The 26,507-nt window shown below is 46.7% G+C and overlaps 1 protein-coding gene across 2 annotated transcripts; it reads left to right on the forward strand.

Annotated features, from left to right (window-relative positions):
* The first annotated feature begins 160 nt into the window (after positions 1–160).
* On the forward strand, positions 161–26,507 carry LOC116953474 (polycystin-2-like). Of its 2 annotated transcripts, none has more exons than XM_032973703.2 (17): positions 161–417; positions 3,970–4,220; positions 4,689–4,802; positions 6,255–6,388; positions 7,079–7,185; positions 11,380–11,511; positions 12,454–12,672; positions 13,239–13,464; positions 14,054–14,227; positions 14,510–14,691; positions 15,594–15,714; positions 17,178–17,276; positions 17,600–17,718; positions 18,596–18,707; positions 19,995–20,209; positions 21,395–21,542; positions 22,287–26,507. In XM_032973703.2, the coding sequence occupies exons 2-17, from the start codon at positions 3,974–3,976 to the stop codon at positions 22,491–22,493; spliced, it is 2,556 nt and encodes an 851-aa protein (XP_032829594.2). In that variant the 5' UTR covers positions 161–417; positions 3,970–3,973; the 3' UTR covers positions 22,494–26,507. The 2 variants fall into 2 exon arrangements, with proteins under 2 accessions (XP_032829594.2, XP_032829595.2); XM_032973704.2 differs by lacking the exon at positions 161–417 and adding an exon at positions 441–697.

Genomic DNA, 26,507 nt, shown 5'->3' on the forward strand with positions numbered 1-26,507 from the left:
ACCAGCTTCATCGGACGACAGCCAGAATTGTGATTTAACCCCATTTATTGTGGATGATAATTGGCCGTGAAAGCCCGGCTTTCTACGCGTTACACCGCCAACTCGTTTTTTGGTGAATTTGTTTTTGAGCGAGGCCCTCCCACGCCCATGCCATGACGCCCACGCGGCGCGTCCCCTGTTGCCAGGGAGACGAAGGCCCGGCCCGCAGCGAAGAAGCCCGCTCCACCACCACCACCGTCATCGCTGTTGTCGGAATGTTTTATTTATATTAAGAGTTTATCTGTGAAGTCATTGCCATTCTCCCGGGGAATTCGCGCGACTTTCTCTTCGGGGAAGGAGGAGGGAGGAGGAGGGAGGAGACCTCGGGCCAGAGCCGCGTCGCCGCCGCCACGGAGGAGGCTTCGCGTCCTCGGGCAGGTGAAGCGACATTGGGGAAGTTTAATGGCGCCCACAGCTGCGTGTGCGCGTGTGCTGCGGCTAGGTCGACTCAGCCTTAAGTGAATAGCCGCTGCGCTGTGTAGTAAAAAAAACCCCATCAGCACTTGGTGGAGACAAAGGCGGCCGGGCCTTCGTGAGGCGCGACCTCGCGGACAGCGCTCGCCCCAACAGTTTGCTCAAGGCGCCACACAACGGGGGAGGGAGTCTTCGTGCTTGTTGCTGTCGGTGCGATGGTCTCGAGGGGTTAACGCTCTTCGAGGTAATGAGTTCATTCAGCACAGGGCACCGAGCGAGGAGGAGGAGGAGTGATGTCGAGAAGACTCTAAACCCGCGCGCAGCCGCCGCCGTCTAAAAGCTCCGTCAGCAATGAGTGGAGGAACTTTTAGTGACTTTGTGGCTCACCGCCGTGACGCTTTGCAACACTTTCTAAGCCGAGGGGGGCGTTTTTGTTGTCTCTCGAGTCGGGGAAGAACGTTCCAAGTCGCCGTAAGGGTCGCCGCGATGTGGCGACATGTATACTGCGATGTATCGTACGATATCGGATACATGATACTCGCATCGGTCCGTTTGTCATAACATCGTGATCACCGTGTCTCGTTCACCTTTTCTGCCCATTCTACATTACATTTCCCTGACAGAATAGCGCGTTTGTGAAAATCACGATAATTGCAGTTCGCAATCATAGTTGACGTTCGAACGTTTCTGCATAAGCCATGAGGGTTCGTGCTGTTTTGTTATACCCCGGATTATAAGACGCGCTTTGTTCCCTGAGTGCCTTCTCGACGTGGGGCCACATTGGTTTCACCATACTGACGAGCGGGAGGAGCGCGGCTTTGGGGTGCGTCTTACTTTCCGGTGGCGAGGAGAAGCCGTGGGTTCGATCCCAGACCCTGACGACGATGATGATGCCAGCTGTGATATTTGGAATCAGCTTGATCGCTGCCCAAGGGGGTGGCGTGGATTTTTTTTTCTCTCTCGGGGTTCTTATGTATAATCGACATGCTTTTAGATTGTTTGACTCTAACATCCCACGTGCGACGATAGCAACGACTTGGATGAGCCGTCACGTGTGGCCAGGTCCCCTCTGCATAAGAGCCGATAGCTCAGTAGCATTCTCCTTGTAAATATAAATGCAGTCGTTTTGCCTTTTAGAAAAACGAAGACAACTGCTCTGCAAGTTGGTAACAGACCCGGACAACTCCTCCTGTCTGGCTTTCTCAAATGTCGAGATGAGACTGAAGAATATGGATCTAACTTTATTTCATTCTTAACACAGAACATGTATGGGCCGTACTCGGAGACGGTCATGGCCCCTTCAGCACAGAGAAAAAAATATTAACTTATAGTTGTGTTGTTAAAACGGATTTGATTCATAAAAATTAAAAACTATCTTTTTATTTTTCCAGGTAAGGCCCACTGAGCTATATAGCTATTTTTCAGATATTTTTCAGAAACGACCTGGCCATAGCTCAACGAAGTGGCTTGTTATGTGGAAATGTATTGAAGCCAAATACTCAACGCATGTTGATTCAAAATGTGGAGGGAAAAAACTGGAGGACCTGGAGTAAAATCCACGCAACCGCGTGATGTACACACAAACTCCAAAATGCAGGTGTCAGAGTTGGGATCCCACGACCTCCTGCATACCAGGGCGAGGGAGTTAACATCTCGCCTAGGCCAATGGCACGTGGTTGGAACCGTTGCACCAACGTTGGCGCAACGTTCCACGTTTACTGGGAAGCCATTTCACTTTGCCCTTCCTCAACATCCACGTTCCCACTCGATGCAAAGCTATGCTCCACATCATCTCATTACCCCTGTTCACTTGAAAAAAGAGACCAGTAGCACACACTTCACATAGCCCACACGTCTCGTAGCACACACTTCAAATGCCAAGGTTGGAGGAGAAATGATCAGGGCTTTGCTTACATCTGCTCATGAAAGTTCAAATTTAATATTTGTTTTTTTCCTGTGGCGTTTTGAGCATCCTGTAAAAAAAATAAACTGAACACATTTATCAGCAGCATCAAATGATTATCCTCTAATAGTGCATGGTTATCTTTGGGCACTGCAAAAACACAAGTGTTGGAAAATGATTTTACGCTTCATGGCATTTGGAACTCTGCTGAGAGAAACACTTGAAGGCTCATTGAGCTGAGGTTCTTGTGGCTAAATATATAAGATTGTAAGTCCAGTACAGTTGTATTAAACTTGGTCATTGTAAAATTTTGATTTAAAGCTTTCGTGACTGCAGGGATTCATATTATTGGTTCTTTCGGTAAAGTAACTTCGAAGGGAAACAATAAAATAATAAAAAAATATTGCTGTGGTTTTCACACCTGATGATGATTGCTTGTGTTGCAGTCGAAACGTCGTGAGAATTTTAATGTTTTATATTTTTATTATTTTATTGTTTCCCTTTTACGTGACTTTACCGAAAGAACCAAGAATTCCGCTTTGTTTTCAGGGTACATTGTTATAGCGATGGCAAAAAATAAAATTTTAATAATAACCCATCCGGTTAGTGCCCTTCCTGATGTGTCCACTTTGTGTAACTGGATAAACATTTTAATTGAAGTCAAAGACCTTAAATGTATATTACAATTATTATTATTGGTACGCTTGTTTACCCAGAAAAGCCTAATTGAATCTCACAATTCCTTTTTCAGGAGGGTCCTGCTTTCTGAAAGCATTCTGAAAGCAGGACCCTTGAGGAAGCCGTGGGCTCGATCCCAGACCCTGACGACGATGCCTGTTGTGATTTTAGGAGTCCGCATGATCGCTGCCCAAGGGGGTAGTGTGGATTTTTCTCGGGTTTCACATTTATAATCGACATGCTTTTAGATTGTTTGGCTGCGACTATAAAATCACAACCACTTGGATGAGCCGGCACGTGTGGCCAGGTCGCTTCTGCAAAAGAGCCAAAAGCTCAGTAGCCTTGACCTGGTAAATAAAATGCAATTCTAAGGGGGAATGACAAGATCTGTATTTCCCGTTACAGTAATTTGCAGTCAATATCTTATATTTTGCTAATTCGGGCCTGACGCTGGCACACAATGGTCTACTCTTCCTCCAATTAAATTGCGGGACCTTTAACTTCTACTCTGAAGTGTACAGCGCATATTTATGGTGAATACACCTGCAGAATTAACCAGGGTGGCTTGCCTGATTCAAACTGCAACCTCTACCACAAGTGATGGACACGCTATGTCTGGGCCATGTCAACGCATTTCAAGTATTTAAAACTGCTATGCCACACTTTCTAAGTATTAGGGCATCTATGTACATACAGAATGATGATGTTTAAAGGAACGGTCACTTGACCTGCCTATTATTTATACCTCTGTCATGCTCACATGGGTTCCATAAGAGAAGCCAATCAAGAGTTTGCTTGTCTTAAAACATTGCTGATATTATTCACTCCCAGAAGGCACTGGCTGAAGTGTTGTGTAAGCAATATTTTGTATTTCTATGTGGAGACGTATTGTCAGCTAATTTTGTTATTTTAATATTTCTGGCATCGTCTTTCAGAGCCATGAGCCGACAAGCGCAGGGAGTGCAAGAAACTGCCTTCTGGAGCAACAACGGTGCGTTTGAGGCCGACCCGCGGGAACCGCACGGCTCCGAGGCAGCTGGCGGGGGGCTCAGCCAGCCTGGCTCCGGCAGCTCGAGTTACGGGAGCGCGGAGAGCGACAGCACGAGCCAGAGTGATGGGAGCAGTGAGACGGTGGGCCTCTGGAGGGGGAAGGTCTGCTGGGGCAAGGTCGTGGGGCTCGTCCGACGTAAGTGCCCGAGTGCGACTCCCATGGCCCCCCACGGACTGAGAAGTATGGGTGTTATTATTGTCACTCTTGCTTACCCAGGATAGTCCCACCGAGCCTCAACACTCTCTTTTTCAGAAGGGTCCTGCAAAATCTTTACAGTGGGGTGGGGGGGGGGGGTGATATTGTCGTGAGTAATTTTGCAGGTGATTATTTTGGCATTTGAATGTTTTGGCCAATACTAGTTACATTATGGGGTTTTTTTTGCTATCGGAGGGAATTTGGGAACCCAGAGGAAACCCATGCAGAACAGGGGGAGAACACACAAACTACATACATAGAGGCGTCTGAGTCTAGAATGGAACCCAGCCCCCCCCTTCTACTGCGAGGCACGTGCCTTACCACTGCACCACCTTGCCGCCCAACATCACACCACATACACAGAAATAAGTGGTGGGGTGCGCTTGCTTGTGCATGTTGCGTGTGCAGGCCTGTGGGCGACACGCTGGACAGAGAGCCCCGTGCTGAACCGCGAGCGCTACGTGAAGCTGGCGATTCGCGAGGCTGTCACCTTCTCCGTGTTTCTTGCACTGCTCTGTGTGGGTGAGGTCTTCGCATGCATTTATATGTATGCCGTACACTTGGGGATCCGCTTCCTATTTAAACATGTCGTATATTGTATATTTAAGGACAATTTCTGATGTTTTTTAGATTCTTCTGGTAATTTACACGATGTAAAACAATTAGCGTGCCTTCGTGGATGCCACTTTTGTATTTAAGCCCGATTTTTTTTTTTCCCATTAACCCAAATATTGGGATCGCATCCCCACCACGCACATTAACACGAGCATGCATCTGTGAAAAATCACATTTCGATCAACACTTTCATATTGACACAAAGCACTCGTTCAGTGATTTGAGGGTGTGCGAGGGCAAGTGCTTCGCAGCTGGTGTTCCGCCGTGGCACATACGTCCCAAGTGTGCCGTGGTATTTGTAGAGTTATAGGAAAAGAATAAACTCTCCTCCGTGCCTTCAGTGGCCATTGCAGCTCCCACCTCCCGCCCTCCCCTCTCCATTGGTCGCGCTTTCGTAGCGCGGCAGACGGCGTCAGCCACCACCACCGGCCCTCTCAACTCCCTCGGCTACGCCACGTGTGTGAAGATCGAGCAGGTTCGAAAGTGAGGGCCGTGGAATGAATCATTACGCTAGGGAAATTCCTGATGGCAGCCTCTGATCAATATGATTACAGAGAGAGGTGAGCACAAGCAGGATGGAGTCCTTTTAGAAAAATGCATTTGATGATGAAAAGCACCGTACTTCAGTGCCTAAAGAAGAGCATTTTCAATCAATGCATCTTACCTGCTGTTACATATGGTTCAGAAACATTGACGTAAAAAAACATGAAATATAACGCAAGCCTTTCCTGGACCACTGAGCCCTGTTAGCCCCCAGCGCCGTAGAGATGAAGCACGGAGGGCTCTGCACTCGTCGCTAGCTTCAGCTTACGTCTCAACGCTTACAGCTGCACACTCGCCTCTTGTCGATTCAGTGTTTACTGAGGGCAGAGCTGCCTTCTGTGAATTGTTATTCCACCTCCATTTTCTATTCCGTTATCCTGTCACTCGTTCACCCCCGGGAAAGCCTCACTGAGTCTCCTGATTATTTTTTGAGAGGGTCCTGCCATGCCTTTTTCACTGTCTATGCCAGCAGCATCTTATCCTGTGGCGTACAAAAATTTCCAAAAACTATAAACGTTAAATATTCGGAATTAGAATATTAAGTGACTTGGAGCATTAAACTTAACATTAAAAAAATTGTAAGGCTCGTAATGATCCTTTAATTCATCGATTGATTGACAGTGATTTGCATGTATCGGATAGTGCAATAACTGTTTGATGGTTTCCTGGTTTCACAGAAATGTGTGCATTCTTGAATTGGTGCCCAGTTGACGTGAGAATAGCCGAGGTGTGCCTGCACTTCCACATTCCTCACCCCTCCTTAGCTCGAAGTACGTGATAAAGACGTTCCTGTGTGTGTCTGTGCTGTGTGTACAGTGGCCTATAGTAGTCGCATTCCATTGGCTTACGAATACACGCATGCTGTGTCGGAGATGTTCACGTCATCGCCGCTCTCCAACGCTGACCCAACAACGTTCCACAACCTTGCGACAATAGAACAAGTCTGGCAGGTATTCCACCTGTGTACGCACGTGGGTGTCTTTGTCTAGTGGTCTGGAGAGCAGTAATCTCGTGGTTAGTGCACTGGGCTACAGGCCTGGCCAGCTGAGTTAGATTCCCGTACACGGCCAACATTAGTGATGAATATATCTCAACAGGTACTGGGCCTCCCCGAGGTCAACTCAACCTTAAATGAGTACCTGCTGTGGTGCGTAAACATCAGCACTGGGGAGATGAAGGGTGGTGGTGTTGGCCACCCAACCACCCACTTGTGTGCCTTGCATTTTCATAGGTGCTCGCTAACAGCCCTTGTGCCAACAGTCTGTAAAAGGCTTTAAGGGGAATCTTTATCTTTGTCATGTGATATGTGGGATTTGGTGCTTGTATTGGGTGTGTAAGGACTATGCAAAATAAAAATAATTTGTCTTGTTAGGACCATTCTGGTATTTCCAGAATTACCTTGCAAGTGCATAAATATGTCAAGATAAGCAAACTAATAGATATGTGAGTGGGTTCATATGTGAATGGTTAAATAGGTAGGTGAGCGTAAGTTAATAATCAATTAGCTAGGTGAGTGTGTAAATATATTAGGTAAGCAGTGAGTATCAGCTGTTATGAGTATTTTTTTTTTAAATGACGAAACAGTGCAACTGATAATTTGGTAGTGATTGATAATCTATGTGCAACGTGTCTCTCCCCAGTACCTTACCGGCCCATTGCTATGGGCTTTGCATAACTCCGGCTCCAGAAACCTAACCAATTCAATGGTTAGTGGGGAAAATCTGGTTGTGGAGCCTGTGATCATCTGGTAAGAGCCTGCATGCACCACGAGACCTACGCTCAATCCACTCGTTAGGACAGCACGATAGTGCAGCAGTCATGCTTGTGCCTTGTAGGAAGAAGTTCCTGGGTTCGATTCCTGACTTGGGCGTCTTCCCGCGAGGAGTTTGTATGTTCTCCCCCTGTTCTGCACAGGTTTTCTCTGAATTCTCCAGTAAAAAAATAAATGGAACTGGTTTTGTCCAAACATTCAAATGTTGGAAAATGACAAGAAACTTAATTAGCATTACACAAAGCAACATCCCCTCCCCCACCCCCCCTCCCTATTGAGAAAGCTTGGCAGGCCCCTCCTTCACAAGAGTCTTGAGACTCGCTGGGGCTATTCTTGGGTAAACATTATACATTTCGATTTAAAGCTTTCATGACTGCAATGATTAATCTTCTTTGGTTCTTTCGGTAAAGTCACGTAGAATGAGAATAAAATAATAAATTGATAAAATAAAATAACACAGTAATATTCTCACGACGTTTCGGCCACAACACAAGCAGCCTTCATCAGGTGAAGGGACGAGACTGTCTGGTAGGACAGCACTGGAGTGAAAGAGCCACGTTCAGATCACGGCCTTTAAGCTGTGTGAGAGGAACAAAGCGCCTTGACAAAGGAATTAGCATATAATTTAGCATTGAAATGGCTGAATGATTAGCTTGTGACTGGTCACAGAAATAGCTATGTTAAAAGTTAAAGCATACACATCCGCAGAGGCACCCCTTGTTAAAGGAATTAGCATAGAATTTAGCATTGAAATAGCTAAGTTAAAGCATACACATCTGCAGAGGCACCCCTTGACAATGGAATTAGCATAGAATTTAGCATTTAAATAGCTGAGCGATTAGCTTGTAACCGCTCACAGAAATAGCTACGTTAAAGTCAGAGCATACACATTCACCGAGGCACTTAGTACAAATCAAACAGGAGAATTTAGCATTGAAATAACTAGGCGAATTTAGCATTGAAATTAATGAGTGATTAGCTAGTGACTGGTCACAGAAATGACTATGTTGAAGTCAAGGCCTACACATCTGAGCTATTCACAGTACTATATAGTGAACCAATAAAAACTAAAATATAAATTACCTTAATGTAATTTAAAATATAAATTACCTTAGCATATATCACAATGCTATAGCAATGCTATAGCAATGCTATAGCATTGTGATATATAACGACTTATTGTTGGTAGCTTAGCTGATTGGAGAATATAGAGTTTATTGATAACATTAAGGTAATTTATATTTGAGTTTTTATTGGTTCACTATATAGTACTGTGAATAGCTCAGATGTGTAGGCCTTGACTTCAACATAGTCATTTCTGTGACCAGTCACTAGCTAATCACTCATTAATTTCAATGCTAAATTCGCCTAGTTATTTCAATGCTAAATTCTCCTGTTTGATTTGTACTAAGTGCCTCGGTGAATGTGTATGCTCTGACTTTAACGTAGCTATTTCTGTGAGCGGTTACAAGCTAATCGCTCAGCTATTTCAATGCTAAATTCTATGCTAATTCCATTGTCAAAGGGTGCCTCTGCGGATGTGTATGCTTTAACTTAGCTATTTCAATGCTAAATTCTATGCTAATTCCTTTAACAAGGGGTGCCTCTGCGGATGTGTATGCTTTAACTTTTAACATAGCTATTTCTGTGACCAGTCACAAGCTAATCATTCAGCCATTTCAATGCTAAATTATATGCTAATTCCTTTGTCAAGGCGCTTTGTTCCTCTCACACAGCTTAAAGGCCGTGATCTGAACGTGGCTCTTTCACTCCAGCGCTGTCCTACCAGACAGTCTCGTCCCTTCACCTGATGAAGGCCGCTTGTGTTGTGGCCGAAACGTCGTGAGAATATTACCGTGTTATTTTATTTTATCAATTTATTATTTTATTCTCATTCTACGTGACTTTACCGAAAGAACCAAAGAAGATGAAACATTTTGATTTAAAGCTTTCGTGACTGCAGTAATTCATATTCTTAGTTTTTTCGGTAAAGTCACGTTGAAGAAAAAACTAAGAATAAGATGAAACATTATACATGCTTATAATACGTAAGGTTTTGCATGGAATAAAACAATGTATGGCGAGTGCTCTGCATTATGACCCTGGTGAGACCCGGGTTTGTGTCCCGGCCATGGCTAATAACATAGAGCGAGTTGCGCGCACTATGTGCTGTGTGGAAATGATGTTTCTTAGTGGACATGAGCGTTCGTGCAATAATCACGCAAATCCACGCCGACTTTTCTGCAACTTTATTTTGTTATGAATATTTTTTTAAAGTTATTTGTCCAAGCTAATTTTACACTGCAAGAAATTTATTTGAATTAATTTTTATTTATGTTTGTCCACTGTTTTCAATATCTTGTATTTTCTTGTTTTTGCCCTGGTATGTATTTGGTTATTTTAGCAGAGTCAGGCTTAAATTTTGATTTAAAGCTTTCGTGACTGCAGTAATTCATATTCTTAGTTTTTTCGGTAAAGTCACGTTGAAGAGAAACAACAAAATAACAAAATATATGATGATGACCGTTTGAGTTATGGTCGAAACGTCGTGAGAATTTTTTATTGTTTTATATATATTTTGTTATTTTGTTGTTTCTCTTCAACGTGACTTTACCGAAAAAACTAAGAATAAGAGTCAGGCTTGTTTGAACTAATGTAGGTGAAGATTTCAGTCGTAATTAGTGTTGGTCATCGATTATAGACTCTTCTCCCCTGCCTGTACTGAAGTCGAGCTTCAATATAGACCATGCTGGAACATAGTGCCATGATATAGCTCTCATGTGTGCCTTAATAATACTTGCAGTGTATTGATTTGTAATATCAGCCAGGCAATGTTGCTATGCACGTGGCCTGTAATTCACCACTGTAGAGGTGAGGGTTGGCAGATCGCGCAAATGTTGTAAAACTCCATTCCCTTTCGTGCCGAGGATGAGCCATACCCCAGGCTTGCCAGGAAAAGACTGATAAACAAAGTGCATGGATTTTCTCCAGGCATTCTGGTTTCCTCCCACATGTATAAACACTCCTTAATTGGCTGAAAAAGTATGAATCTATGCGCCTCTGAGTGCTGCAAATAGCCAGCATTGTGCATGATGGAGTGATGCTACTATATAAAATTGAAATGTCTTATTTTTTCCACTGGAGGTGTCTCTGTGCTAAAAAAATCAGGAGCCAAAGCATTACATTTCACAAGTCATTGCCACAGCAGGTGCACAATGGTTTTTCTCTCACAGCAAGCAGTACCCTATTTAAATTGAGGGCTTATCCAGCATGAATGAAAGGAATGTGACAAATGAATGTTTGGATCATTTTTAGGTGACCATGACATGATAATCGGTAAGACTTCTGCTTGCCCAGATATGCAGCCTCATTTGAACACAAACGACATCTCGATAAAGCGCTTCGACAGAGTAAAATGTGACTCGGAAGCCAATAATCACACGGCGTGTGTTGGAGACAAATTTCTGACCACCGTGTTTTTTTTGCGTATGGCTGTAATTGTTCTGAAAATTCCTCTTAGTGGTGAATAAGTCTCTTGTCCTAAATAAACCTCTGAGTTTTATCTCCTCCAAGGAAAAAGTAGGTCTTGGCTTCTGATTAGATCTGACTCAATGATAACAATGGTAACGTTTAACGTACCACATGGTATTCTCTCGCTCTCGAAGAGGGAGAACGACTCAAAGGCAGGAAGGCAGCCACGTGGTGAGCTGGCGTTAAATTTCACCACAAGCTCTGTGATACTATTAAGGTATTATCGGCCAATGAATTAGTGGTGTTTTTACACGTGGGAGGAAACTGGAACAAGTGGTAGGAAACTGGAGCATGCGATGGGGCACCGCTATTTCATACAGATGGAGCAAGCGGTGTCCACATTTTGCTGTCACATTATATATGGCTCCTCGAAGCCCATGGGAAGGAAGTTTCACAACATTTGTGTGACCCACCAACCCTGGCCTCCACAGTGCTGGATTACAGGCATGCTCCAAAACCGCCTGGACAAGTCTACTGTCAAACACGTTTCTATCGGTGCATTAAGGATTTGTCGCAGCCTGCTCTGCATACACGTGTGTTGTAAACAACCGTTAACCGAGTTGTTTCAACAAGGCTCTAAGTTTAGAAATGTGTAATTATTTGCTGATGTGTGCACGCACATGCATGTGTGTTTTCAAGGCAAGCACGTGTTCACAACAACTCCTGTTGGTCATTGTCCACCAATTTGGGGACTGGAACGACAGAGTGTTATGGGCCGTACTCATCGGCAAACGAAAACAAGGATCCGTTTGGGCCTGCAAACAGCACTGTGTAAGGCGCATGCATTTCAAGTATCGCTGTTAAAATCTCACTTTTTGAAATTTACTGGGAACAGCAATAATATAAACAGTTAATACCGGGTCATTGCACATATTGTCTAAGAGCAATAACTAGAAAAAGTTCAGCTTTTAATTGAGAGATGCAGGGAGCTGCTGCCACAGTGCTGTAATGGTCGGTGCTCTGGACTTGCCGTTCAGAGGTCGTCGGTTCAATTTAACCTCTCGGCGCGGCACATGAAACGACGGTGCAAGTTTTCAGTTGGTTTATTCATTCATTACATGCTGCTGGAGACCGGTTCCTGACTTTCAAAACCGGGAATTGATTCAGATAATGGTTACCGGTTTACCGGTTGTCGTTTAACAACCCTAATCTCAAGTGTACACAGAATTACAGCTGCACACATCTAAAAGAAAATCACTGTGTGTGCACACGTGAGTGTAAAGCCCTGGTCCTGCACTATAAGCATCGCGTGAACACCAAATGGACATTTTTTTCCAAATAATTATTATTTCGATTTAAAGCTTTCGTGACTGCAGGGATTCATATTCTTGGTTCTTTTGGTAAAGTCACGTAGAAGGAAAATAATAAAAATAAAACAAAATTCTCACGACGTTTCGATTGCAACACAAGCAATCATCATAAGGTGTGAAAACCACAGCAATAATAAAAAAAAAATCTTGCTGTGGTTTTCAAAAAAAAATCTTGCTGTGGTTTTCACACCTGATGATGATTGCTTATGTTGCAATCGAAACGTCGTGATAATTTAAATGTTTTATTTCGATTATTTTATTATTTCCCTTCTACGTGACTTTACCGAAAGAACCAAGAATATGAATCCCTGCAGTCACGAAAGCTTTAAATCTAAATAATAATTATAATTATTATTGTTAAGCGTTTGTTGTACGTGGCACGCGCTGGCACTGTGGTGTGCAGATGGCGGTTTGATTCGGAGGCGGGCGTTCCGTGGCAAGGAGCGCTGGGCTGGTACGGCCCAGGCGGGTACGCCGTGAGGCTGCCAGCCGACTCGAGGACCGCTGCGTGGCAGGAGCTGGCCGCGTTGCGCGACGCGAGCTGGTTGGACAGGGCCACCCGCCTCCTCTCGGTCGACGCCGCGCTCCTCAACCCAAACCTTCGCCTCTACATGGTCGTACGGTACGGGGAGCAGATTCGCATGCAGCCCTTCCTTCCCCTACAGCTACGTGCCATTTCGTGATGAATCACGGATCTGATTAAAAGAAAAATCTATGTTTTTTTTTGTTGGCGCTGGACGATCTGATCTCGTTTGTCCCATTAGCCTAATGATAATATTTTCGTATAATTTCCATAAATTACAAATAGTTCTTGAACGTGATTCAATGGATGTATGCATCGTGGGCGTTAGAGTAAATTATAATGGATGTTTAAACGATGTCTCAACGAATCATCACGTGTGTGCTCGCTGAACTCCGTGGCGACTACAATGCCTTGCCTTTGTCTCTCTGCTCGGTGTTATAATCACTGTCCTTGCCAGAACCTTTCCATCGGCTGCCGAAAATTATATCACGTTTTGACAACGCCCGGTCTAGTCTTCACGCTGACACAGGCACATGGTGCCCATCGTGGGCCCTGCTGTTTTGACAGCGCCGGTTCTCGTCTCGCCGATGCACATCCAGTGCCCACTTGTGCCCACTGTGCTCTAGCGTGATACTTTTCCCCAATATTCCCATCAATGTCCCTAGGCTGTCCATGGAGTTTCCCCCGACTGGAGGAATCCTCACGGCCTTGTCCTTGACTCCCGGCCGCCCGCTTGGCACCCCCCTGTGGGATGCACGCGCCGTGTGTGGCCTCCTAGCTGCGTTGCTCACCATCTACTATCTGGTGGAGGAGGTGCTGGAGCTCAGAAACCTGGGTCCTGCTGGCTTTCTCTCCTCTCCGTGGACCTTCCTCGACATTTCCATCATTGCCGTGAGGACCACAGATCGCCGTTGCCACAATCGCTGTTAGCATAACCACCATAAAGGGGCGGCAGGGTGGCGCAGTGTAACCCTCGCGCATCACAGCATGAACGACCTGGGTTAGATTCCGGGCTCAGGCGCCTTTGTGTGTGGAATTATTCTCATCCTGTTCTGTGTGGGTGTCCTTTTGAGTTCTCCGTTTTTTTCCCATAGTAAAAAAAACAACACAATAATGTAAATGGTATTTGCTTTATTTGGTATTTGTCCTGCTCTTATACCACAGTGCTATCACGAAGAAAGGTGCGACTGAGTTTCCCCGACACAGTCTGGAAGAGTTTCACAGTAGTGAGTGATGTTGTGGTGTATAATCACAAATAAGTAATTGGTGATGTAATATGTCAAATTTGGCAAATTTGGACCACGACGCTGGCATGCAATGGCCTTCTCGTTTTGAATGATGTCACAAGACCTTTGATGTCCACTGTGAAGCAGACAGCACGTGGTACATTAATGTGAACACACCCACAGTAATAACCAGGGCAGCCTGCTGAATTCTACACGGGGAATCTTTGTCTTTTGTTTGTGACGTGCGTGTGCAGCTGTGCGTGGTGGGCACGGCTTTTGGTGTCCACCACGGAATCCTCTCAAGCTCATTACTCGGAGAAGCATCTTCCAGTCGAGCCATGAGCTTCTCCACCGTGAGCACCGTTGCCGAGTGGGAGCAGAATTTTATCATCGTCACAGGAGTCATCGTGTTTGTGGCCTGGATCAAGGTAAGGTTCCCACACACACACTCATTTCCCTGTATAATCTCAAACAAGAATAGATGGAGCTCTGTGCAGCAACCATAGACTGGTGTGAATAGATCTCACTTGAGTACCTTGTACAGGGTCTAACCATTAGACTAGGGAGTCCAAAGCTTCCGGGCTTGTTGCTGCCAATACCGCTCCCCCGTGTGCCGTGCTGGCCTTTATAGGCTCTCGCTAACGGCACTTGCCCCAGCAGTCTGCTAAGGCTATGCGGGGGGGCATCTTTGTCTTTGCGCTTGCTTCCAGGTGGTGCGGTTTGGATCCATGTGCCGCACACTGACGATGTGCGGGTGTGCCCTCACCCGCTGTGCCTGGGACTTACTCGGCTACACGTTGGTGTTCGCCACGGTGTTCCTGGCGTTCGCACAGCTGGCGTTTCTCATCTTTGGCGGCGCGCTTCCCGACTTCAGCTCGTTCAGCTCCTGCATGTGAGCAGCATGGCACCAGCACCAACATTGCCAGGCACCTGCGGCCTCATGTGCACCCACCACTGTCATTTCACGACATTTAAAAATCTACATGTCGGCGGACAACCCTGTAAAATCCCAAACAATGAGCCTGTATATGAGGACACAACCTGAAACGCCGAGCAACGTGTTTTATTGTTGGAATGCACCATGCATTGGAAACATGAAGCAAGAAAATATTTATTGTATAAAAATATAAAGATCCTTCTGGACACTAGTGCCACCGTGGCACCCCTTGGTAGCGAGATGTTCTAGAGGAAGAGTATTAGAGACCCCAGGAGCAGGAGCAGAGAAGGAGTGACCTCCCATTTATATATACACCTCTTAGTAGATGTTTCTGGTGTGTATTCTGACCAATGAGTGTACTGATTAGCCCTCGCTTAAGGAGGAAGCTGCGTTCCAAGAAAAGGGCGCACAAAGAAAACCGCACGAGACAGCTGCCAGCAGAGGAGCGCCTACCACACACATACAGTGTTCTCCCTCGGCCGACCACATAGCCACACATAAGTGAATTCAAAGAGCATTTAGTGAATTTTTGCTAGAAATAACTTCACAGCATATACACAATCGCACCAACCCAATCCACATAAATCAATGGAAAACTGAATGTGAAGGAGGGTACTGCTAAGTTTTTGCAGGATGGGCCAATTTTGCCTTGTGTAATGCCAATTAATTCATTTTAGAGTAAAAAATTTTGGAGCACTACGCCGGCACACAATGACCTTCCCTTCTTCGAACGCAGTCACGGGATCCTTAATGTCCATTGTGAAGCAGACACAGGTAGCCCTGGTTAATACTGCAGGTGTAATAACCGGATCCGAACTAGCACGCACCCCGAATGATGTCCTTGATTCTGTCCCCAGCCTGACACAGGTGCGTATTTTGCTGGGAGATTTTGACTTCTCATCTCTGGAGGCTGCAAGTCGGATCATGGGGCCAATCTACTTTGTTTCATATGTGTTTTGCGTGGGGCTCATCATGATGGTAAGGGCCTGCTTACAGTCGTAAAATCTGTACCTTACGAGACGAAACTATCATAACAGATTCATCGCATAGACCTGAAATCCACATGTTTAAACCAAAACGACAGCAGTGAGCATTGGTGACTATACTCTGCTGATGAATGCAAATAAGAACGCAACTTGTGCACAGTTGTCTATCACTGCATCACTGCTGCCTGCCTGTCAGTCGGTCGGTCGGTCACAGTTGCACAAATTTATTTTGATGGTGACCTAAGATAAGAGCACCGTGCACTTCTTCAGGATGTGCTTCTGAATTTTTGACAATGCACAGAGGCTGTGTGCTGTTTACTTGTGTTGTTTGAAACGTAAGGGCTTGTTTCATACACACACACTCGGTATTAATCATGTTTTATCAATTGCAGGGTTTAGATTTTTTTTAAACGACACCTCTTCTGCACCGGTTGATACCAAGAGGGCAGGGCAGCACAGCTTGAGACGTTTCTCTCGCAGCGCATTGTGTCTCCGATTCGTTTGCTTTAGTTTGGATGGGCTAAGATGAACGGTTCTCTCTCCACTTGAGAGGATTGGGCAGTCGCGGCTACACACGTGGCCTGTAATCCAGCACTGTGAAGGCAGCGAGAGTTGGTGGATCGCACAAATGTTGTGAAACTCCCTTCCTGTGGGCATGGAGAAGGGAGTCAAAACCCTAGCTTGCCACATGGGTTTCCTCCAGGTGCTCTGGTTTTAACACTCATTAATTGGCTGCTTACACCTTAATATATGGAGGACCACAGAGCTCGGGCAATTGTTAGCACCGGTTCACCGCGTGGCTGCCTTCCCGCTTGTCTGTGGTTCCTCCCGCCTCCGTGTCTTTCTCTCTCTTCAAGAGTGAGTGAGGACAGTACAACGGCGCGTTACAAGTTTAATATTATTATTTCTAAATCAGAAACATGTACCCCAGTGGTGTCATCTCAGAACTGTGTCCAGGACTTTTCTCCCTGAGCTCCTCAGCCAACTCTCAGTGCTGTTTTCTGTATCGAAGCGGTCCTGGTAGATCTGCTGTCCGTGAGTTGATTTTCATTTGGTGCCGATGACCAGGGTCGAGCCAGGATATCGCTAATGGCCGACCGAGTTCAGACAGCATGCTGTGTATGCAGCTGCTGCTCTGGCGTTACATCTTTGCCAGCAGAAGACCGTGCAAAATACAAAAAAAAAAAGAATTACATACGGTACTATTCTTCCACATCTATGCTGCCTCTCTTCATAAACCTGCACTCACCAGCACAGTGAAGTATGATAAAATAACCCTATATGGCTTGGGAGTGGGAGGCCTTCATCCAGCGGTGGATTGAACAGAGGCGTCCACGCATGCTTGCTTGTGTATGTGGGGTGCGCATGGCAAAAGATCTGGGTCAATGCTTAACGGTTTTCCCACCTCCTGCCCTGCACTGGACGTTAACTACCCCCCCCCCCCCCCACCTCTAGGTGATGTTCCTGGCTATAGTGAGCGAAGCGTACTCTGAAGAAAAGAGCGAACAAGCCCACAGCCAGCCTCAGTTTCAGCTCTCCAGTGTGATCAAGCAGGTGCGTGTGTGCGTGTGGGGAGCGGTAGTGTAACGGTTAGTGCACCGTGCTAAGGATCCGGCGACCCGAGTTCGATTCCCGCTCATGGCCAACACCAATGACAATCATCTGGACCAATTCCTGGGCCTTGCCAGGTCGATTCCGTCTCAAATAAGTACCTGTTGCGGTGTGTAAACATCACCGCTGAGGAGGCAAAGGCGGCCGCTCGTAGTGCTGGCCACCCACCCCTCATGTGCCGTGCCAGCCTTCCTTGGTGTTCCTTAACAACACTTGCCCCAGCAGTCTGTTAAAGGCTACACGGGGATCGTTGTCTTTGTGCACAGGGCTGGATGAAGGTGGTGGACAGACTGAGCTGTAAGAAGCCACGTGTTGCAGGAATACAGAAGACTCTGCCCCCCTCTGGTCAAATTAACTTTGCCACATGGAGACAGAATCTGAAAGGGTAAAACGAATCTGCTTTATGTATGTTGAACTTCTTTTGCACCGTACGTAGCCAACCGTGCTAACCTGTTTTTAAATATTTGGCAAATAGTATTCGTACTATGATGCGAGTTTACCCCGGAGAAGCCTCACTGAGTCCCATGATGCTTTTTTTAAGGAGAGCCTTGTGAAATGTTCACAGTAGGGGGCAGCAATCACTATGCTTTTTCCAATTTAGTAGAATTTTTCTAAATTTGGCAAATTAGGACCACGATGCCAGTAGATAATGGACTACTCTCCTTGTCAGTGATGTTACAGGATCTTTAAAACGGCCACTTTATACCAATATGCACATTTTTTTAAAGGTTAAACACGTGCAGTATTAACCTGCCGGTGTATTCACCTACCTGCCGGATTAGAAACTCGAATGTAACAAACAAACGTGTCTCCTGTGGTGGTGCTATGGTGGTGTGAACTGGTGGTGATGTGGTAAAGTGTTGTGGTGATATGGTACCTCGCTTGGTATACAGCAGGTCATGGGTTCGATCCTGACCCTGACACCTATAGTTTTGGAGTTTGTCTCTCTTCCTGTGGTTACGTAGATTTTTCTCTGGGTCCTCCAGTTTTCCCCTTCAAATTTAGAATCAACAAGCGTTTAGAGTATTTGGTTGCTATACATTTCAACGTGAAAAGCCACTGTGTTGATCTGTCACTTAGTTAGGTCGCTTCTAAAAAAGAGCTACGTAGCTCAGTGGACCTTACCTTGGAAAATAAAAATAGTTTAGTAATAGTTTAAAATAAAATAGTTTAGTTTGATGTGGTGTGACGTGGTTTGGTGAAGTGGTCAATGGTGACGTGGTGTGACGTGGCGCTGTGACATTGCTTCGCTGTGGGTGCAGACAGGGGTTTGCCGATGCTGAGATCGAGGCAGTGTTTGCGCGGTATGATGGCGATGGAGCCCTCACTCGTGCTGAGCAGCTCCAGATGAGGCGGGACCTCCGTCTGGAGAAGGTGACGTGGATGTGATTGATTCCAGAACATTTAAATAACTCACCAATTGGCATAATCGTCCTAATTAGGAAATGTAAACTCATCATCTTCCAGCAGATGTGGCGTGGTTGTCCGGCTGATGTCTGATGCATCATCCTCAAATTCCTTGCTGTGTGACCTCTCTGGAACTAGCCTTGGTCCTGTTGATTTTGAAAAGACACTCTTCTTAGACATTTTAATCTAAATTATCTCGAGCCTCCCGTAAATCCCGTGACTTCGATGTGGCCACCCCCGCTCTGAATCTCTCCCTCTCCCCGCCACCCCCTGCGAAAGCACATGCCGCTCCTCCATGCTGCAGTGTTGAGGCCCTGATGATGCAACCTCTCCCCCCCCCAATTCTCATCTCTGCTGACCCATTTCCTCGCGTTTTTATCTGTTCCTCTTTCAACCATTTCCTCGAATCTCCCATTGCTTTGCTTCTCTCGTCCCTTTCCCATTGCTTTGTCTTTTTTGCATACATTCTATCATTGACTCCCCCCCCCCCCCCCATGGTGCCCCATGGGCACAAAGTTGTAAATATGTATGTTGAACTTCTTTCGCACTGTACATAGCCAACCGTGCTAATCAGAGGTTCAAAGTTGCTTGTATCCATCAATCAGGCTCTATTTATACAGTCCACTTCACATCAATATTAGCATGGTTGGCTCCGTACGGTGTGAAAGAAGTTCAACATACATAAAATGCACCCAAGGTAATATAATTTTTAAATAATGATGAAATGAATGCCGCACGCTTCCTTGCTTGAGATAATGAGACACAGTATTTTACTTCATGTAGAGCGCTATCCTGCGGATGAAAGGGCTTACTGGAGGGTGAGATGCACCCCCAAGTTTTTACAAAATACACAAGCAGACAATACGTCTACACATTTCCGTCTCTCCACGTGAAAAAAAAAAAAAACATCGAGAATTTTTTACGCAACCCATTGGCCGCACAGCCTTCTGGGAGTGCATCATTTCAGCAGCATTGATTCAATACCATACGTAGGCAACCATGCTAATTGGAGGTGCTAATAGGAGGCTTCTTTTATCAGTGCTGGTGAGCTGCTGATCTTACAGACAAGGACCCTGTTTTTACGATATGAGTCTGAGTTCGACGCAAAAGTATATAATACCAATCTCAAAATGATCATTGGCGTTACGGAGAATATACTTTATGAATACATACGCACATACACTCTTAACTTGAAAAGAATAGGAGAATCCGGTGAAGTCGCGATGGCCTTTTGAGTTGTGGTCGTTTTTCCAGGAGGCTCTGGGAGGCTCCGCGGATGAAGTGGGGGACGACGTGGACACCTCCACCTCGCGGTCCCGTCACTCGCTGCCCAGCCAAGTGACGAGCCGCGACGATGATGACGACGATGACGACGGAGACTCGGATGAGGACGATGACATAACCGTCGTCCGTCGTGGAAATCACCATCAAGGCGGTGGCGGTGGCGTCTCGCGGGAGGAGTTCCGAGTGTGAGCCCCTACGAAAGCGCGGATGTTGTCGCCTGTCTCGTCGCTGTGCACGGCGTCTGTTGGTCATGGCTCGGTTGGACTGCTGTGTATGGAGCGATCAGTTTGCGCGTGCAGGAGCAAGGTGCATTCCTTCAAGTTTTTGTCTTAACCAGGCGAGAGCTCGGGATAAGTTTAATTAGCAAGAGTGACCTGGGTGACCAAAATGAAAAAATCAATAACATAAAACAGTGTAATAATGAAACAAATTGAAGTTGGAAAAAAAAAATCCACGTTACAGAACCAATAGAAAATGGTGCACAAACAAATCGATATTTAGTAAAACAAGCAAACCACACATGACCATCAATCCATCCCACCCAGCTAACGAGCCAGCAAAATTGTTATTGTTCTACTGTACAGAGCCCAGTCTCCACCTTTCTCTTGCCTTCTCTGTACTGTATTTTGCAATTTATTTCAGTGTCTCACTTTGTCTCTGTTTCTCATTCCTCTGTCCCCTATTCTACCTCTCCCGCCCTCTATACTCCTCTTCTCCCTCCACTGTATCTCACCCACTTCCCTCCCGCTATCTTTCTCCCTGTTTCTCTCACCTTCACTCTCCTTATTCCCACCTCCCCCTATCGTGTGTCTCAATATCTTTTACCTCTCCCTAGTCCTCTCTCCCACTGCTTATCACATTCTCCCGCTGTCCTCTTTCCGTTTTACTCTCTCTTTCCTCTCTGCTTGCCCCTCTCCACTCTGTCTCACCTCCCTCTTCTATCCCTCCCTCCCTCGCTCACTCGCTCGCTCGCTCCCATTCCTCCTTAGTATGAATATGATAACTCTTGAGTTTAATTGTATGATACACATCCAGGGTGGAGGGTGGGGGGGTGAGGCATGACACTGGTGCGACGCAGGAACCCGGCTCGATGCTGTGGGGTGCGGGTGACGTGACGGCACCCAGACAGACAGGAATCCACCCAAGTTATCACGCCATCAAACTTTTTTTTCTGATATAGCATGATAAGTGGATTATAATTCATTTGAGCTGGACAAGTTACTTTTATTGTTGCACCTCCAGACCACAGGAGATGGTGACAGCTTTGGGGGAGGCCTTTATCCAGCAGTGGATAGACAATGACTGATGGTGATGGTAGTTCATCGTAGCATGCTCTGTCATGGTGATAGCACGTTGGGTGTTGCCCGTAGGTTGGTGCGTCGTGTCAACCAGATGGAGCACTCCATCGGAAGCGTGGTCTCCAAAATGGACGCGGTGATGGTGAAGCTGGAGGCGATGGAGCGGCAGAGGCTGCGGCGGAGGGATGTGCTCTCCCGGCTAATCAGTGGGATGGGCGAGGTGACGCGCGCCACACCGCCGTCACACACCGTCACACCGCGAGCACACGCCGTCACACGCCGTCACACGCCGTCACACGCCGTCACACGCCGTCACACGCCGTCATACGCCGTCACACGCCGTCACACGCCGTCACACGCCGTCACACGCCGTCACACACCGTCACACGCCGTCACACACCGTCACACGCCGTCACACCATCACACGCCGTCACACGCCGTCACACGCCGTCACACGCCGTCACACGCCGTCACACCGTCACACGCCGTCACACCATCACACGCCGTCACACGCCGTCACACGCCGTCACACGCCGTCACACGCCGTCACACGCCGTCACACGCCTGTTGCAGGTGCATCGCACGCTCGAGCCGCGAACACGCGTCAGCGGCACAGCTCGACTTCTGTGGTGAAAAAGCAATAAGCTGGCGGCTCTCGAGCTGCGCCAGGCTGGCTTAGCATGGCTCTTTTGTACGGTGGAAAATATCGGTGCTGGGCCGGGGGCGGTGCAGGTGTCACACGGGATAGGGGGTCTGTGGCTAAAAGACGGTGCCTCTAGTGGATCGGACCACATCGGCGCAGGGTCAAGGGGACGGGCTGTTTTTGTAACCCCTCCTCCTCTCCCCCTTCCCAGTTGAGCCCCCCTAAGTGTGCAGATGCACGAGGGAGCCCTTTCGTCCTCTGCATCGGTGCGGTGCTGCTGTCGGTACACGCCGTTCACCACGCTTGCGCTTTGTTGCACAGGAGGAGAGAGGCTCCTGGCCCGGACAGGAAGTGAGGCGCGACCACATGGAGCGGCTGGTCCGCGACGAGCTCAAGCGATGGGACTCGGACTGCTCCATCCGTCCGCCCGGGGTGGGGGTGGTGGGAGGCTCGATCCCTTCCTCACAGGTCGTGTCCACCGGTGGGGCGCTCCGCCCGTCCTCTGGGGGATCGGCAGTTGAGGGCTGAGTGCACGCACACCGAGGATGCTACACCCTACTGCACGCACTACCACAGCACCACATTGTGCCCGCACACCCTGGTGTGAGACGGAGCCGTAAACAACCCTGTGCCCTCGTTACATCCGAGAACCATATTCTTAGTCTTGGCTCGCCCCTGGCTCGGCTCAGGCTTGAGCCGCTCGGTCGCATTTAGAGAGGCATGAGTGAGCGGCCGCTCAGCCACGGTTCGGATCAGGCTCGGCTCCCGGGAAATCCTGAGCATGGCTTAGGGCCTTTCATCAGAGCTGGCCCAAGTTAAGCACGTGGTTCACGGCTGGCTCTTTTGGGCCAAGCCTGAGCTGAGCCGTGCCTAAGAATCCGGGCCTTGGTTATGTTGCGCAGTCGGCATCTGGAGTTGGGGCCAACGTGTGAATGATCCCACCTCGAGCCACCCAACTTCGCGTTGCATTTGCAGGACCGCTGCAGTAAGTTTTTGTATCAAATTTTTGTTACATTTACGTTTCACACGCGAATAGGGACCACAGGACTGCAATGGCACGTATTATCACGTGTGCTGTTTACACAAATGATGACCATGTGCCAACTGACCCTGTGTAACGTTAACACAAAATAATCATGAGCGTCGCTGTGGAGAATACTCGTAGCAGACACTACACCTCTATATATATCTGTCCACAAGCGCTTCTGGGAGTGTATAGTTTCAGCAGCATTGGTTAAATCCAAGCAACACTGCTACTTGTGGAGGGACGGCTATATACGGAGGAGATTTATTGTCTGCTTATTTATTTAGTTTTATAGTTGCATAAGGATTCTCGAGTAAAACCACGCGCATATCTGCCTCGTATGGTTGTTTAGTGGAATTTGCCCTTGTGGAATAGAACCATTCTGTTGATTGTGGTGGTGGGGTGGTTTTGAGCGAACCGGGGGTGGGGGAGCGGTGGTGCAGCGTTTAGTGCTCCACGTTTCGAACCCGGCGACCCGAGTTCAAATCCCGCTCACAACCAACGTCGGTGGCGATTATCTGACCTGGTCCTGGGCCTCCCCGAGGTCAACTCTGCCTGAAATGAGTACCTAGTGCGATGTGTAAACATCGCCACTGGGGAGACAAAGGCGGTCGGGCATGGTGCTGGCCACCCACCACCCCATCGTGTGCCGTGCCAGCCTTCATAGGTGCTCCTTGCGAACAGCACTTGCCTCAAAAGTCTATTCAGGTTATACGGGGAACCTTTGTCTTTGTAGTGAACCGGTGTTATTGATTTGGCAGCAGTTGTCTCGTGCATGTTGTTAAAGGAATATCTGCAGTAGAGTATTGGCATGGTTCAGTATTGCCATGGTTCACTAGTCACTCAAGTAATGTGGCAAGAGTTCATCGCCAATTCCACACGTGGTGTTTGCTTTAGATAATTATTTAAATATGAAGGGCAGGTTCACTGGTTTTAAAACTTTTTCGAGAAAAACGAAGGTATGATCTGTGCTTGTATTCATGCCACACGATTATAATCTTGATACATTTTTCAGGCATACAATATTCCCGTAACAGTCTGAAATGTAACAAATATGAAATGGGATTTGGAAAATTATATAATTTTAAATTAATGTGCAGTTGGTGTTACGTTCGTATTGTTACGCGGAATTGGAATTTTAATACAGTATAATTTTCAATTTGGCGGTGTTGGCTATGCATGTGGCCTGTAATCCAGCACTGTGGAGGCAGCGAGGGATAGTGGATCGCACAAATGTTGTGAAACTCCCTTCCCTGTGGGCATCAAGGAGTGCCATACCCTGGCTCACCAGGAGAAGGCGGTACAGAAAAATGTGGCCAAATCTCAATCTGTTCCATCTGTATGGGGTATTGTTGCCCCCTCACATGTGGATTTTCTCTGGGAACTCTGGTTTCTTCCCACATGTAAACTCATTATTTGGCCGATAACACCTTAATGCATAGAGGACCACTCACCCGTGGTTCCTCCTCGGACCTCGGAGTCGTTCTGTCTCTTCGAGAGCGAGGAGGAGGGATACCATTCGGCACGTTACGAGTTTAAATTATAATATTAATCACGCGTTCTTAGGCTCGATCGATGACAGAAAGTGTCACAGAGTTTACTCTTAATTGCCTTTGTCATGAAGGGGCGATCTCTGGCATGGACAATTAATTCCTTTCATCGTCTGCGTTTGCCACGCGCTGGGTTTTTTCACTCCATCGCTTCTCACGTCAGAGCACCACCTGCAGGGGCCCTCTCTGGTCTGACAGATGCACGGCACGACACCAAACACGCGGACACAGCCAACAGCATCGCCGCACGGCACGCAGACACGCATCGTCAACGAGAGGCCGACCGAAATTCGGTTTCGGTGCCGAAAGTTGGCAAATGGCCTCTTTCGGCATAGTTTCAGTTTAGGCCGAAACTGATATTCACTTTCGGTCGTCATTCGTCAACCGAAAATCTATTTTTAGAATATACCGCTAGTGTTACGTCTATCACTCTGCCTATTGGCCCGTCAGTTGGCACTAGGCAATCCTATGCGATAGGCTGCAAACACACACACGTACACACAAACACACACACATACACACGTACACACACACACGTACACACACAAACAAGGTACACACAAACACACACACGTCAGTAGCAGCAGCAGCAGCTTGGGAGCGAGGTTACAGCCGCAACCTTGCAGGCTGCTAATGTAGATACAACCGGTCAACAGACAGCAGCCTGTTTGGCTGAATGCGGAAAAACTGTTGTTTCTTAACTACAACATTCGTTTGTTTGGATATAATTACTAAGTAACACCTAAAGATTTGATATTTAGCGACTCTTACTGCAGGCTCTGAATGATTAGTTCTAGATTTTTTTAAATTAAATTAGCATTGCATCATGACATTTCATAAATCTTGTGTTCAGTAACTTCGGTTATAAACCTTTGTTTCTGTCTCGGCCGAAAGTAAACTTTTAACTTTCGGTTTCTGGTTTCGGTTTTGGCTGAAACCAGAAATTCAGTTTCGGTCGGCCTCTATCGTGAACACCACACGTGCGTTTTTATTCTCATAATCTATGTTGCATAGATTTGTTTTAAACAAGCTCCTTTTTTGGAGTGCCTTGTAGCCTAATGTGAAGTAGGTACATCATTTGTACTCTGTGTGTACTCGAGGCTTGCAAGTATAAATATGCAGGCCATCTCAAAATTATTTTTAGGTAGTGAACAATTTACGTGCGTTGACTTCTTAACTCGGTGGTATAATACATTTAAAGACACGTGATTTATGTTATTATAGAGACAGCAGCTCCTGGTATTACCGTCCAGTATCGCTCGTATTTTTGTGTGTGGGTAAATGCCTGGTTGTTCTCAGCATAACCACTCTTTCCCCGTGGCACACCACGGAAAGGGGAGTAGAGTCACATTTTAATGCATGTAAACCGAAAATTAAATGGGAGAGACAAAGAGGGCATGGCTCTAGATGAGCAGCAGGGCAAGAGGGGGAGAATGAATGACGGGGGGCCGAGATGTCGGGGATGAGAGGGGAGGGAAGAGACGGGAGGGAAGGAGCAAGCAGAAGTGATTTGAAAGGAGCACCGTCTGTTTGTGTGCGTTTAGTTTGTTGTCTTTCCCCCGCACCTCCGATGAGCACGGTTGGCTATGTACGGTGCGAAAAAAGTTCTACATAGATACTTGCAAGCAGGACCTTTCTTGCCATGGTTCACAGGCCTTGGCTCGGTGGATAATTTGCCAATTGTGTGTTTTGGATTTGTATGATATGTTGGCGCTGGTAGGGAAGTTATTTTCATCTGCACGGTCACAGACAAATTGTCTGTTTCATGATATCGCACAGCTCACTAGTAGAGAAGGCAATATTCCAATGTCTCTGTAATCTCAAAGGTTAATGACATTTGCTCGAATCCGGTTTTTTTTGTGGAGTTTTTTTTTACATATGTAATGGTTGCCATTTGGCTTTGTCCATTTTGTATATGAGTGTATATGTTCAAATATATTTCTGAATAAACAGGTGATGATAAAAAAA

Source organism: Petromyzon marinus, chromosome 52 (assembly GCF_048934315.1).
Source record: "Petromyzon marinus isolate PM22_M1 ecotype Great Lakes invasive population chromosome 52, UKy_Petmar_22M1.pri1.0, whole genome shotgun sequence".
NCBI lineage: Eukaryota > Metazoa > Chordata > Hyperoartia > Petromyzontiformes > Petromyzontidae > Petromyzon > Petromyzon marinus.